Below are 15,998 nucleotides of genomic sequence, written 5' to 3'. Positions count from 1 at the left end.
TGGGGAAGGCAATGGCAAACTACCCTGTAAAAAGGTCTGCTGTGAAAGCGTTGTGAAAGCAGCGTCACCCCAGAGTCGGAAACGCCTGGTGCTTGCACAGGGGACCTTTCCTTTCCTTCTTGTACTTTAACTGGAAAGGTAGTCTAGAAATTTTCTACATGAAGTAAGCATGTCCAGTGATCTTGCATGGTAATGCTTGACATGCCACTCTAAGTATAGTTAATGCTATGGATATGAGCTTTCAGGTTGATGGCCATTTTCAGGTCTGAGCTCAGTCGTGTGGGCCTTTCACTACTGTTTTGTCTTCAAGCAGGCCGTATTTGCCCTCTGAAGACTGGTCAGTATTATTTCCCCTGCTGGGTGGTCTGACACTGCTTGTTCTGCAGAGTGCCTACAATTAGCACTCATGTCTCCTTACTGTTTTTTCTGATCTCATCAAGAGGCCACGATGCTAGTCAGATCACTTTAGCTCTGGGCACTGCCGCCTCCTACCCTCGGGCCTGCCAAGCCCTTGGAGCCATGTTGTCGAAAGGAGCTCTGAACCCAGCAGACATCACCGTCCTGTTCAAAATGTTCACAAGCATGGATCCCCCTCCAGTAGAACTGGTTAGTAGTCGTCTCCCTTTTGGAAAAAACATCTTTTTGTTTCTCTGTTTCAGGGGCATCAAAAAGGGTCGTAGCCTCACTGCATTTTGTCAGGCAGGAAACCTAAAATGTTAAATGCTTATTAGTTTGCTGTCGGCTGAATAGCAATGTATGCATTTGAAATGTTTCTATGCCTCGATTCCACCAAAATAGGGTCCCCAAGGCAGTAGATATTTAAAACATTTCAACCTTAAAACAACAGTGCATTAGAATAGCATTTAAAATGGAATGTATGTGAAGTGTTTAAGCCAGGGGTGTTGAACTTACTTGTTATGAGGGCCAGATCTGACATAAATGAGACCTTGTTGGGCCAGACCATGTGTGTCATAAAATGCAATGCTAGGAAACAGAGATATAAACTTTATAAAGGACACAGACAAACACAAAGATTTTTTTAAAAGCATAAAGTAAGATATGCTTAAAAGATTAGCACTCTTGCAATATTTTGTTTATTTAATAGTTTCTGATAACTGCTCTGAATTATTGCATCAAAATCTGGAGACAATGTCTGTGCTGTAGCAATCAAGTATGCTGTTCAGGTATATATCTGTAAGTTGCAAACCTACTTTTGATTTATAGCCATTCATTACAGAAATCTCATGGTCAGTGCTTTGAGCCTAAGACCTAGGGGAAAACATGAAACGGCTGGCATTGTGAGCTTTTTGTACATAAACTGCTTCTTGTGCTGGTCAGCCAATAGAGAAAATAGAGCCTTTGCTCTGTAGCTCCTGTGCGATTGAGCAAGCCTGGCAAAACAAGCTGCGATGCAGATGGAAGCAGATGACAGTGAGTTGCTCGCAGGCCTGATAAGAGCCCTCTGGGGCCTGATCCATCCCTTGGGCCACATGTTTGACACCCCTGGTTTAAGCGGTTCAGTAAAACATAAGCACACAATCAAAAAGTTGATAGAATATTTTTGTCTTGCTCTTTCTGAAATGAGCTTTGCCTCATGAAAATTCATATTGGAATAAATGTTAGGAAAAAGTTTGAGTCCAGTGGCAACTTTAAGACCAACAAAGTTTAATTCTGGGCATAAGCTAGGCATAAGCTTTCATGCACAGGCACACTTCTTCAGATACATTAAAGCAGATTTCCTCAATGTTTGTTCTGTTGCTTCAGACCAATATGGCTACCCACCTGGAATAAATGGCGTTAGTCTTTAAGGTGCTACTGGACTTCAGTTTTGTTTTGCTATAGTACACTACCATGGCTACTCCACTGGGATAAACACAGTGTGCCCGTACATAATTGGGGGGGGGGGCACTGTTTCGTTGACAGATTTCTCAGTGTTGTCGGTTGCGTATGCCAGTATTTGCAATTGACTACTTGTTTCTAATTGGCCTTTTACTAAATGCTAATGTATGAAATTTACTTCACTGTGAATAGAAAATTGCATGTAATCTGTGTCTACAGTTAGATCCGAAGAATCACATGCTGAGCGAGCTCACAGAATGGGACGCTCTTGCTGCAGCCCAACCTGAAATTTTCCTCCTAGGGTTAGGGGCAGTCAGCATGCATCCACCCACCCAGCGCCGCCACCACCATTGCCATTCAGCCTTCATAAATACCATCGTCCCTGTGAAAGAGCACATTTGGATTTACTTCCGTACATTCAAATCACCTTAAGATAATCCTTGCCTCTTTCTTCTGCAGATCCGAGTGCCTGCTTTCTTGGATCTCTTCATGCTCTCACTGTTTAAACCTGGTGCTAAGATAAATCAGGACCATAAGCACAAATATATCCATATTTTGGCATACGCTGCTAGCGTTGTAGAAACATGGAAAAAGGTAAACTCGGCTGGAGCAGACCACTGCTGTTTGGGGCAGATCTGTGCATTGAAACTGGGAAAAGGATATGTCATTTTATGTTTCACCATCATTTAGAACAGTAGTCCTCAACACGGGGGCTGTGGCACCTGCTGACACTTTTCACAGCACCCCCTCTCCCAAGTGTTTAAAGAAAGTGGGTGGGGCCAGGTAGGGATTCTGTCCCTGGACTTCTGATTTGGCTATGCGGATTTTGTTTTTAAAAAATGTCACTTTGGCAGCAGAGGTCACCACAGCACAAGGATCTTTGCTACATGGCTGAAGGTGAGCTGCGTGTATGAAAGTTCGTATTTTAAAACAATATTTTCATTTCAAAAGGCATCCACATGAAATTCTAGGTAATTAACATTTTATTGGCGTTTTCCAATACAAAAAACAAAAAAGATTGCAAAGGAACAAAGATGTAAATAACATTGTAAATAACATTGCAGTGCAGTAAATAATATTGACTATAGCTAAGTGAGAAGTATGTATAAAACAAGCTGTAAACCGTATTGGACAAGAACATAACAGCCACATTATGTATAAAAAAGAAAAGATAGGAAACATAGTAAGTAGATTAGCATCAAGTTATGTAGGATGCCATAATCAATCAATTACAGAATGTAAAGAATATCAGTGCAAAGAGTAATGCATGCTATTACTAGTATAAAGTGTACCTTCTGCAACAGTAGTATGCACCTTGTGCAAGATGTAGACCACGGCTAGCACAAACAGAAGAGGAAAGAAGATATTTCAAAGGGGGAAAAAATTAGAGTAAGTTGAGATATTCCTGAATTGTACGGTTGGAGATCATGAGTTGTTACATAATCTACAAATGAAGACCATTTTTCTATGAAATGTTTTTAGGGCAAACTTCAGAGTGTTGTATGTGAGCAGTGATTTTTTCCAAACCAGCTTGAGAGAGAAGGAGCCTGAGGCGATTTATCCACGTGAAATATTTAAGAATTACTATTTGAGGGATGCATAACCTCACTTCTTGACATTTTGCAGTTGGCTCTGCTTTCCATGGCAGTTATTCTGTGTTTGTGCCAACCAGGGATGGAATTCTAGCAGGAGCTCCTTTGCATATTAGGCCACACACACAAAAAGGCTATTTTTTGTAAGCTCTTGGAGGATTGGCTACATCAGGGGTGTGTGGCCTAATATGCAAAGGAGCTCCTGCTAGAATTCCACCCCTGGTGCCAACTATCCTGTTGGAATTCCAAAGGTTGGCAGGCTCAAAAGAGTTTAGGGAGCCCTGATTTAGAATAAAGCTTTAAGGCTTCATTTTTAACTCTGCAGATGTAGTCAGACAAGCCAAGCTTTCTCTCCTTGTAAATAATTTGCGGTCTAAGTGCTTCCTGTATGTTCAGTAATCTATATCACTATCATGAAAAATGAGCCAGTATTAGAGTCTGCGAAGACAGCAGCTTGCTAATAGTTGAAGCTATCCTGATTATGATTCTGCTAAGATTATATTCTTGGCGTGCTTTCCTTTCACTTCTTCAGATATGGCACCTTTTCGTGGTAGTTGGTTTATGGACTTATTTTAAGGGTAGATCCAAGTGGGCAGCCGTGTTGGTCTGAAGTAATAGATAGATAGATGAATTTATTGTCATTGTTCTCAACAAAAAGAGAGCAACGAAATGAGCAACGAAATGAGGTAATAGAACAAAGCAGTAGACAAGTGGTATCTTTAAGACCAACTAAGTTTTATTCAGAATGTAAGCTTCCGTATGCTCTTAAGCAGACTTCATCAGACAAAAAGAATGGTTGATGACGTCTGCTTAAGAGCATGTGAAAGCTTATTTTAAGGGTGTTTGCCATACTTACTTTAATGTAGAAAACTCTGTCTCTGGGCAAAGGTGTTGGACTAGGAAGCATATGATTCTTCCAGCCAGAACGTGTTGTTAATTCCATGTAAGTAAAGTGGAAATATAAGTGTTATGCCAGTATAATCAGACCTGGGCCTAGGGGTTCTGGCGACCCAGGCCCAACCCTGTGCTCCTGCCCCCTCCAAGGACTCACCTTGTGCGCAAAGCACGTGTGGCCCGATGACATCACTTCTGGTGACCTCATTGGGCCGTGTGCACTTCACGCAAACGCTCAGCCCGCCCCTCTCATGCTTCAGAGGGTACCAGAAAGAGGCCACCTCCTTCTTTCTTTCTTGTCTTCCATTCCCCCCCCCCCGCGGGCCAATGTCACGGGGGGGGTTGCTTGCCCCCATGGCAAGGTGGCGCCCCAGATGGCCGCCTACTTTACCGACTCCCACGTGCCAGCCCTGAGTATAATATCTTTGTGTTAGATATCTAAATGGATAATCTTCTGCCTTATAAAAAAAAAGATTACCATTTTTCATGGTGTTAAATTTGGAGTAGCTTTGTACATTATCTAATGAGTTCATTCAGTCTGTGAAATAACTCGGGCGTAATACATGTAGGGACCTCCGAGTGAAAGTCGCCCCCCCTTGACCAGACCTCGACGTGGTTGCTCTTACAAAAGGGTTAACATTTGAATACAATTTACAGGTGAGGGTTGGTGTTTGTTTTTGGCCTTCCAAATCATATTTTATAACATCCCCAGAACAAGAGAATGAGCATAAATAAAGATGAACTCAAGTCCACTTCAAAAGCTGTTGAAACGGTTCATAATCTCTGCTGTAATGAGAATAAAGGAGCATCTGAGCTTGTGGCAGAACTGAGCACCCTTTACCAGTGTATCAGGTAAATCCTTCCTTTTGATAATATTTCATATAAGGTCAGAGCATGCATTAAACAGTGTCATAAGGAAACATGGCGTTTTCCTTTGTAACATCTTCTGTAAGTGTTCTGCTTCAGAGCAGCATATGGAAGGAGCAGAAAAATTTGCAGGGTCAATCTTTTTGCCGGTGATCTTCCTTTTGCTGAAGGGATTTTTCTTTTAAACATGCACAGAGGTTCTGTGCAATGCCTGCATTCTCAACATTTTGGAAACTTTTTCTGTGTCCAGATTGGTTATGTTTAATTCCACCTTTTCCCTTTGTTCCTCAACCTGTGATTCTCTGCACTGTAGAAAACTACCTCTTCTGCTGTGGAATTACTAGATAATGTTTTGGTAGCCGTATTTGCTCAGTCGGTATTCCCTTCATTCCTTATGCTCTTTCTTTCTGAATAGTTGAATTAAAGCCTCACATACTGATGGCCTGGAATGGTTCTGGGGCTGCACGTCCTTTTAGTCCGTTATATAGCAAGTCTCATCTGTGGTTCTTTTTAGTTATGGGAAGTCCTTTCTCTGCTTTTTAACACAGGTGCCACTTACAGCCTTTGAAGAACTGCACCATTTTCTTGAATGAGTCAGATTGTTCTATAAATTAGGGTCTGGGCTGCCAGGCCAGAACAGTAAAGAGGCCCCATCAGACTGGAAGAATAACATCTGCCTGGTCTCCCCTCAGACATTTTGTGTGTGTAGGAAATGATGACTATAGGCTGGGGAATTGGAGGTTTGTCAGTGCTGGCATAATTCACTGGAACATCAGCAGGCTGAACCAGTAAAATGGAGATTCTATGAAAGAGAAACCGAGAGGTCCTGGCACACATTCGTGGTCTAAAACTTGAGTTGAAACGTAAGGTTAGAGCCCGTAGATGCAGCCGTGCTTTGCTACAGACCTCTGCCACACTACTCCATGCTTTGGAGGAAAGTCCCCCGGGAGCTTCTTGAGACCCAACCAGCTGTGCTGTTTAATTCATAGGACAGAAATCTGAGTCTGGCACTTTTAATGCGGTTTCCCTCTATCTTTAGGTTTCCAGTAGTAGCAATGGGGGTACTGAAATGGGTCGACTGGACAGTGTCAGAGCCTCGCTATTTCCAGCTTCAGACGGATCATACTCCGGTGCATTTGGCACTTTTGGATGAGTAAGACCAGGGCTCTGTGTGTGTTGCACTAGATTAAATGCGTTCCAAGAAAAGCAGTAGTCTGTGTCTTCGATAATTCTGTTTGTGTTAGAACTAAGCCTGGGTCCAGTGGCCCCTTTAAGAGCAACAAAGTTTAATTCTGGGCATAAGCTTTCGTGTGCGTGGCCATTTCTTCAGATGAAGTATGCATGCGCATAAAAGTTTATACCCAGAATTAAATTTTGTTTCTCTTAGAAGCGCCATTGAACTCAAACTTTGTTCCGTTGCTTCGGACCAACACGGCTACCCACCTGAATCTGTTTGTGCTAGTTTAGAAAGGAGTGAACAACTATGCATGGTATTTAGGCCCTCTTCCTGGCTACTGGAGGGCCTACTTTGGGACTCCCTTCAGCTTCTGAGAGTTCTCTAGGGATTGTATCCGCGCACTTTCAGGTGTTCTCTTTGCACCTGTTAAGTGTTAATAAACTTGTGGATGAGGGAGGCAGTTTTAAATGAAAACTGATGTTAAAGTCACTGAATGCCACTTGGTATCAAATTCCCTGTTTGCTCATGCAGAATTGTGAGATACAAACAAGCCCATTTGTGGGAAATTCAGAGCCTTTGAACAGCAGTTTCATGCTCTTTTCCACACTTCCTTCCACCCCTCCTCCATTTTTGATGCCATCATTATTACCTTGAAGCTTCCCTGTAGCTGTACAAAAGTGAAGTGGGCAGTCAAGGAACAGCTTGGAAATCTACAAAGTGCAGCCCACAAACACCACATCAGTTGGGTGCTATACAGGGATGAGATTATGCGTCTGTTTTTATTTTCATTACCCCAAACAGAAAGAAATAAAAATATAACAGTGGTGGTGCGTTTACAGATAGACCTCTGTAAAAGATTTCCAGATATCTAAAATAGGTAGATATCTAAAATATGTGCAATTGTCAACTGCATGCCATGAGTTCAAATGTTGATAAAGTGTTAAGGTCCCTCAATCCTTTGGATTATTGGAAAAGGGCATTTGTCTTAAAGTTATTATTTGGGCCTGTGCAGTTATTCGGGGGGGGGGGGGCTTGGTGGGGTAATTATTCACATCAGTTTTGTGTTCATTGATTTTTGAGGGTACTTATGTATTTTTAAACTATATGTCTGTTTCGTGGAGACTAATTGATGGTCAAGGAAAAGGCAACCCTCTGTGCCCTTACCTGCTGCGAAAAGACTTGGGATGATTGGCTGTTGTAGATATCCCGGGCTGTGTGGCCGTGGTCTTGGCATTTTGAGACCTGACGTTTCGCCAGCAACGTCCAGGCCAGAAAGCCCTCACAATGCCAAAACCACAGCCACACATTCCGGAAAATCTACAACCACCAGTGGACTCTGACCACGAAAGCCTTCGACAACATATTAGACTTGGGATGGGTTTGTTTGATAAGAATTCCAAGGTAGCTGTTTGAACATTCGTGGCAGTAATTTTTCTTGGTTAGCAGTTTTGCTTTGCTTTGTTTGTTTTAAAAAGCACTCGTCGGGGGAAGGGTTTCAGTGGGTGACCACTGACCAAGTTTCATGCTGATAGCATCATACAGATGGACTTTCCGTTTTGCAGATCAGTACCTGCCACCAACTGCTTCACCCTCTGGTCCTGCAGCTGCTTGTCAAGCTCTTTGAGACGGAGCACTCTCAGCTGGATGTCATGGAGCAGGTGACGAAAATATAAAAGATTGGGGGTGGGAGGCAGAGAGCAGTTGGAGCAGAAGTTCAGTTATCTGGGGCGGGGGCTATCCAGATGAAATTCAAAGCCATCCTCTGGCTTGTGTTGGAGGGTGTGTGAAAGCTCCAGGTGAGAAGAAAGTATGGCCAGGAAGTGCTTTTAAGGCATAATAAAGCAGGGAAATAAAACAGCCCCGTGGCGCAGAGTGGTAAACCTGCAGTACTGCAGTCCGAGCTCTCGGCTCATGACCCGAGTTCGATCCCAGAAGAAGCTAGATTCAGGTAGCCAGCTCAAGGCTCACTCAGCCTTCCGTCCTTTCGAGGTCAGTAAGATGCAGCTTGCTGGGGGGAAAGTGTGGGTGACTGGGAAGGCAGTGGCAAACCACCCTGTAAAAGTCTGCTGTGAAAATGTCGTGATGCGACGTCACCCCAGAGTCGGAAACGACTGGTGCTTCTTAATAATAATAATAATAATAATAATAAATTTTATTTCTATCCCGCCCTCCCCACCTCAGCAGGCTCAGGGCGGCTAACAACATTTTATAAAAACATACAATAATAATAATAAAACCTTTAAGTTTAACAATATAAAACATCAACAATAAACTTAATAACATTAAAACCAGTTCAATAAATACAGTTATTCTGCGGTATAGTTCTTCAACCGCGTTGGCGGCTCCTTAATTTCTGATCTTCCTAACAGTCCGGGTGTGCAAATTTGAAAAGGACGGTCTTGCAGGCCCTGCGGAACTGCTCAAGGTTCCGCAGGGCCCGCACCTCCTCGGGGAGTCGGTTCCACAGAGTAGGAGCCGCAATCGAGAATGCCCGTGCTCTGGTGCTCTGATATTTTATCTCCTTCGGCCCGGGGATGGTCATTAGATTTTTCCCGACTGACCTCAGTGCTCTCTGGGGTTCGTATGGGGAAAGACGGTCCCTCAGGTAGGCAGGTCCTTGCACAGGGGACTATCTTTACCTTTAAAGCAGGGAGAAGAGAAGCATCCCCTGGAGGTAACCTCCTTAAGGTATACACAGAAGTCCTTTTTGTTAGGCAAGGCTGCTGATCAGTGGGCCTAACAGCACTTGGATTAGATCACAGTACTTAGGATAATAGTCATGGTGCCAACTACCTAAATGAGTAATTTCTCTCGGGACTTTTCTTTGTTCCACAAGCCGAGCTACCTGGCCAGTGTATTTCACGACCAGTACTTTTGTTAACTTGGCTAGCTGACCATTGACTTGTCTTTGTCCTTTTAGCTGGAGCTCAAAAAAACCCTGCTGGACAGGATGGTTCACTTACTGAGTCGAGGATACGTCCTTCCTGTGGTCAGCTACATCCGCAAGTGTCTCGAGAAGCTGGACACAGACATCTCTTTGATCAGATACTTTGTGACTGAGGTTGGTGAATCCCCTGGAAGGCTGGGTCAGAAGAGCTTCGTTTGTTATCTCAGGCCTGTTCTTGCTCACTTGTGAGGTGGCAAAAAATGCCTTGGCTTAGACCAGGAGTGGCCAAACTGTGGCTAAGGAGCCATATGTGGCTCTTTCACACATATTGTGTGGCTCTTGAAGCCCCCTCTGCCCTGTCAGCCAGCTCGGAGAAGGCATTTGTCTCTAATCACTTCTCCAAGACAGCTGGCGGCTTGGAAAATGCATTTAAAGTTGCTTTCTTTCCACATCTCGCTCCCCTCCCTCCCTCCCTCCCTTCCTCCCTCCCTCCCTCCCTCCCTCCCTTCCTTCCTTCCTTCCTTCCTTCCTTCCTTCCTTCCTTCCTTCCTTCCTTCCTTCCTTCCTTCCTTCCTTCCTTCCTTCCTTCCTTCCTTCCTTCCTTCCTTCCTTCTCTCATGGCTCCCAAACATTTGATGTTCCTGTCTTGTGGCTCTTAACATCTGACCTTTATTCTATGTGGCTCTTACATTAAGAAAGTTTGGCCACCCCTGGCTTAGACCTTTTGGTCATCCTGTGCTATAGTTTACCAGAGGCGGTGAGGAAGATACTTATCCTCCAGTGACGTATTTGCGAGTAGATGGGTAGGCTGTGTCATGGGATTGGTGTGGCTGGTTGGCTGCTGGTAGCAGTGAATGGGCTTTGCCCACTATCTTTATGTTCTGCCAAGGCTTTAGAATTTTAATTTTTACAAGCTGTTTTGAGTCCAGGGAAAAAGGGAGTTAAAAAACATTTTAAGTAATTTATGTGAGTTTCATTCACCGTGACTAATTGGTGCACAGTACTTCAAGCCGTGTGTGGCGCTAGGCCAGCTGTTGTCAAAAATTCTTAAGCTTTTAAAGCTCTGTGGGACACGTAATGGTTGAATGACAAAAAAGGTAGGGGGAAATGGTACAAAACAAAATGTATTAAAAGATCCCAGTAGATTTTTTTTTAAAAAAAATCACTCTGTATCAGGGAAATGTACAGACCCTCAGATGAATACCCTTCTGCTTCCCTTGATGGAAGCATTGACTCCGAGTCACGTTTGGTGTCTTTGAATAAATCCATGCTTTGCCCCAAGTCTGAGTTTTTCAGCTAGTGTGTTTTTGAGTTTATCAGTTAGTGCGTGTTGGTTCAGGACACAGTGCTTGGCACAAGTGGGGACTGCGCCTTGCTCTGCGGGACACTGTCTTGGACCCGATCAGGTTCTTGGCTCATCTAGCCCATATTGCCTGCTCTGATTGGCACCAATCCTCCAAAGTCACCGGAAGAGGTCTCCTGAGCTCCCTTTAGTTTAAATCCGTTCTATTCTGTATGCAAAGCAAGAGCTCCACCACTTTGCGCTTTGGGGCTTATCTCTGCCTTGGCTGAAACACTATCAAGCTGCTCTCCTCCACTGTATCTTGTACAGTATGCACATAAGCTGACTTTATAGTTGCATGCAGGCCTTGAATTCAGCAGGAGCCCACACCACCCTTCTTCCACTTCTGATTTTGGGCAGCGGGTGGCTTGCTGGCCTTTTGACTGTGAAGGGGGGGTGGCAAAGGGGAGCCCCAGGTGAGTCAGGCCTACTTGGGCTGGCTGGATCTCTAGCAAGCCCAAGCAGGCCTCGCTCGCCCAGGGCTCTCCTTTCTTGCGTGGGGTTGCTTTTGGCTGGTGGTGGAGTGGCATATGCTAATGAGCTCCACCACCTATTTTTCTACAAAACAACCCCTGATTGCGTGCATATAGCAGGATTTCCTCTTAGCTGTTACACTGATTTCAGAGCAGCAAACAAAAGCACCGGTCAGTGCCTTTATTGTTCCATTTTGAAGAGTCAAGCCTGCAGACACCTGATAACCTGATATCTCTTCAGGTGCTGGATGTGATTGCCCCTCCATATACCTCTGACTTCGTGCAGCTTTTTCTCCCAATCCTGGAGAACGACAGCATTGCAGGCACTATCAAGACAGAAGGCGAGCATGACCCTGTCACAGAGTTCATAGGTAATTTTTTCATAATCCTCATTTGTGTATGGAATGGCCAGATTAGTTTATGTGATCCATATGAGCCTAGAAGCCTCACTTAGCAAACCTGAAAACCTGGGGAAGACCTGAAAGGTCGGCAGAAGCATGACGATGTCACGTGAAAGCCAAAATAAAGGGCAGGGGACAGAGACCAAGAGTTCTGGGCATAAGCAACCTTAGCCACCCAGGCATTGTATACTAAGAAACTGAAGCTTAATCCTATGTCCTCTTAAGAACATAAGAGAGGGCCATATTGGATCAGGCCAGTGACCCATCCAGTCCAACACTCTGTGTCACACCGTGGCCAAAAAGCCCAGATGCCATCAGGAGGTCCACCAGTGGGGCCAGGACACTAGAAGCCCTCACCCTGTTGCCCCCCCCCCCCCAGCACCAAGAATACAGAGTATTACTGCCCCAGACAGAGAGTTCCAACAATACACTGCGGCTAACAGCCACTGATGGACCTCTGCTCCATATGCTTATCCAATTCCCTTTTGAAGCTGGCTGTGCTTGTAGCCGCCACCACCTCCTGTGGCATCTATTCTGGATGCGTTGCATTTCCCTCGAAGGAGCAAGTCCATAGTTGGGAGGTGCTCTTGGAGGCAGGCCTAATGTTGGATAAGCAGGTGGCAGCTGTGGCCAGGTGTTCTTTTACCAGTATTGACTGGCTAGGCAGCTGCAGCCTTTCCTTGGGCAGAAAAGACCTGGTCATTGTGGTGTGCACTCTGGTTATGGGTAGATTAGATTAATGCAAGAGTGGCCAACAGTAGCTCTCCAGATGTTTTTTACCTACAACTCCCATCAGCCGCAGCCATTGGCCATGCTGGCTGGGGCTGATGGGAGTTGTAGGCAAAAACATCTGGAGAGCTACCATTGGCCACCCCTGGATTACTGCAATGCGATCTATGTGGGGCGGCCATTGAAAAGCATCTGGAAACATCAATCGGTGCAGACTGCTACAGCCAGGATGTTGACTGCAGTGGGTTGGAGGGGCCATATCATTCCAGCCTTGGCTCATCTTTGCTGGCTCCCCGTTGGTTTCCAGGTGCTGATGCTTATATTTAAATTCAAGATGCTGACGCTGACATTTAAAGCTCTGTATGGCTTGGGATCACCATACCTGAAGGACCACCTAGTCCCTTCTAAACCTACCTGACGATTGTGGTCATCTTCAGATGGCCTGCTTTTGGGTGCCTTCAGAGACTGGGAAGCGGGCAACCTGAGACAGGGCCTTCTCTGTAGCGGCACCAAAACTCTGGGAATCTCTCCGCAGGGAGATTCACCTTCTGTTGCAATTTCCCGCCAGTGGGTGAAGACTTTTGTTTCACTTGGCATTCCCTCAGTGATCCCTTTTCCCTCCCTGATGTTTTGACGGTTGTTGGTTGTTTTTTAAAAATATTTTGTACTGCTTCTGAGCTCTGGCTTTAACTTGTTTTAATGGCTTTTAAGGTGAGATTTTAATTTGTGTGTTTTATTAGCCACCTTGTAGCCCTATGAAAGGTGGGGTTAAAAAAATCTTAATAACGATAGCGATATACTAAATTAACGGGTCTTGTTGATTTTGTTTTTAAAGCACATTGTAAATCAAATTTCATCATGGTCAACTGAACCAGAAGAAAAGCTGCAGTCCTGATTCCATAGAAGATTCCTCCTTTGCATTTTACAGCGTAGGATGATATGAATGCCATCCAACAAGAAGCAAGGGATCGTCTGGCAATTCAGGTTAACGGAGGACTTTTCACAAGTGAAATTAAAGTTTATTTAGGGAACAGGTTTTGTTTTTGTTTTTAAATGACATCAGAGAACCAGTTTGAACTGCCAGTACCCAAAACGTTTCATAGACCAAGGGAAACAATGAAGTATTGCATACTTGTGACTACAGGTTCGACACCTGGTTTTCCATAGCAAAGCAGAAAGTGGGTAATTGCAACAGCTGATAGAATTGCTCATATAAAGATGTTTCCTGTGGTCCATTCTTTTGATTTCAGACACGGGAAGAACCTCTGCGCTCCTCCCCCCCTCTGCATTGTGTACGCAGGTGATTTGTGGCTGGAAAAATGCTGTTGATAGCTTGTGCAGGTCGTTTGATCCCTAACAGTTCTGTGTCATCTCGTGACAAAGCTGTTGGTTTATTTGTCTGATCTACTGTCCTGTTTGGCAATGTCTTACATGAGTCTAATAATAGAAGAGCTAGCTGCACTAGTTGTCCGGTTAAATCAGTGAATCGGCTGTTGGTTCTGTTGCAGAGCAGATGTGGTGCTCTCTTGGCAGCCTCAGCATTGCAGTTTCCTTTTCCAAAATGTTTTCTTCTGTCCCATATATCAGGGGTGGCCAATGGTAGCTGTCCAGATGTTTTTTGCCTACAACTCCCATCAGCCCCAGCCACTGGCCATGCTGGCTGGGGCTGATGGGAGTTGTAGGCAAAAAACATCTGGACAGCTACCATTGGCCACCCGAAATATATGTTCTCTGCAGGTCCTCTTGAAGAAACACTGTTCTGTGTGTATTTATATATATTTTTAAATTAACCTTGACTATAGGTTTCAGTACCACATGACAACAGCTACTGTTAAAGTATCTGGATGTGCAGGACCAATGTAGCATTCTGCAGGTTAGTAGGGATGTTTGTTTCAGTTTGTGGTTTGTGACAAAACCATGAACCAATACAAATCGGGTGGGTTGGTATGTGAAGTGAACTGGTTCTTAGCAGTTTGTGACCCCTGCTTTCAGCTCCCTGCTGTCTTTTGCAGGGAGCAGAAAGCAGGAGTTCAAATGGTTTTATGTGGGGAGCAGAAAGCAGGGGTTTGCCCCACAAAATGTGGCAGAGCTGAAAGCAGAAGTTTCCCCACTGATCAGCCGTTTTTCACTGGTAGCAGAAAGTCGGTGCTTAATGGCTCTGAGCTGTTTAAACACCTGCTTTCTGCTCTTCGCGAACTGCCTCAACATTCTTGGAAATTTGTGGCAGCTCTTCTGCGTCCAAGTTTTGATTTGTAAACCATAAACCAGCCAAAATTTGCCACAAACTTAAGTTCATGAGCCTGTTCATGCCCTTCCCTACAGGTTAGTACTGCCTTCTCAAGAGCCAAGTGTAGGAAGGAATATGAGTTCTAATAAATTCTGTTTTTTTGGAAATAACATTGTCTTATTTCAAGTGTTTAATTGTAACAGTTTGCAAGATAAATGTGTCATTGAAATAGCAGAGACAAAAGGGTGAAGAATATTGCCATATATGAAGGGGGTGATATAATTTGGTATAGTAAACAGAAATAGATTCTTTTTCCAACTTGAGCCACTAAGTTGCTTTTCCCTTATTGCACACCTCCTCTTCTCTCCCCAAGTATGATCTTTGAAACTGAATTAAAAGGCAGGTTACCATCTTTAAAGCCCTTAAATGCACAGGGTCCAACCCACCTGCTAAAGCATCTACTCTGATTTCTTTATTATAAGCAAAATATAAAGCATGAAGAAAATGTTTTTTTCCGTTCCTGTCCATGATATATACATTGTTTTTCCTTATTATATGGCTGTATAATATTCAGGACCTAATCAGCTGTTAACGCTGTTATTGTTGAAGACCCTCCCAGCCACTTCTTTAGTTCATCGTATGTGGCTTTTTAAAAAAAGAAGGTATCTTGGGCTTTGTGGTCTTTTCCAATTGGCCGGTGTGAGACACCAGGAACCAAAAATGGCAGTGAATGCGACCACCTTCTCTTCCTGTCAGTCCCCAGTATGATGCCTGTGGTTGCCATGGCGCCCACCAAAGGTTTTTAGAGGGTGGATAGGTAAGGGCTTCAACTGGCCACAGCAGATCCAATTGGCCATGCCAATTAAAATAGCGTTTTTGATGCCAGCTGGCACCACAGCATTCCTTTTGTTCTCTTTTTCCCACCGTATTTTTTTTTTAATCACCCCATTTTTCCCCCATACTTGGTTCATCTGTTTGGCTCTGCCTTCTGTGGAAGCCATTTTATGGGTTGTGCTCCCTGCCCCCTGCCCAGTCTCATCATCCCAAAGTGCCCACGGGGTGAAAAGGGCTGGGGCCGCCTGCACCACAGGAATAATGAAGCTGGATCTTTGCACAGTGGAACAGTACATTGGCTTCTCTCCTTTTGGCCATTAGGGGTCCAGCAAGTGCAGGGAAGAGCTGTCGTTTTCATTCCATCTGTGGTAAGAGACTCTAGTTCAGAATTAAGATTACCCAGATGCTGTTTAAGGTCAGGTTGGGGGAAATCTTTTGTCTTGAGCCTGCACAACTTGTGACTCACCAGGGATCAGCCACTAATTGTTCTGAGAGAAGCAGCAAAAAGGATTTACTAAGTCTGCAGTGGTTTGGTCTGTCAGAAATTCTGATCTGTTTCCTTCATTTGAGGAGTTTGTGCAGAAACAAGGTGCTGCCATTTCAGCTTTCCTTGGGATACTGGCTGCCAGAAACCAAACAGGTCATTTCAGATCTGAACAGGAATAGGGTGTGGACATGATCACACTGGGCTGCTGCCCTTGATACTTACAAACAGGACTGTTTTGGTAGAAAAGGC

The 15,998-nt window shown here is 44.4% G+C and overlaps 1 protein-coding gene across 1 annotated transcript in view; it reads left to right on the top strand.

The window, feature by feature from the left end:
* NELFCD (negative elongation factor complex member C/D) overlaps window positions 1-14,595 on the top strand; it is a 34,967-nt gene extending 20,372 nt beyond the window's left edge. The window contains 8 exon segments of the mRNA XM_060230724.1: window positions 441-606; window positions 2,299-2,433; window positions 5,038-5,177; window positions 6,232-6,361; window positions 7,932-8,027; window positions 9,290-9,430; window positions 11,313-11,442; window positions 13,037-14,595. Coding sequence (XP_060086707.1) covers window positions 441-606; window positions 2,299-2,433; window positions 5,038-5,177; window positions 6,232-6,361; window positions 7,932-8,027; window positions 9,290-9,430; window positions 11,313-11,442; window positions 13,037-13,071 — 973 coding nt within the window. The 3' untranslated portion in view covers window positions 13,072-14,595.
* The last annotated feature ends 1,403 nt before the right edge of the window (window positions 14,596-15,998 follow it).

The sequence above is a fragment of the Heteronotia binoei genome, chromosome 2, assembly GCF_032191835.1.
Source record: "Heteronotia binoei isolate CCM8104 ecotype False Entrance Well chromosome 2, APGP_CSIRO_Hbin_v1, whole genome shotgun sequence".
NCBI lineage: Eukaryota > Metazoa > Chordata > Lepidosauria > Squamata > Gekkonidae > Heteronotia > Heteronotia binoei.
This window is presented reverse-complemented; position numbering and strand designations above follow the sequence as displayed.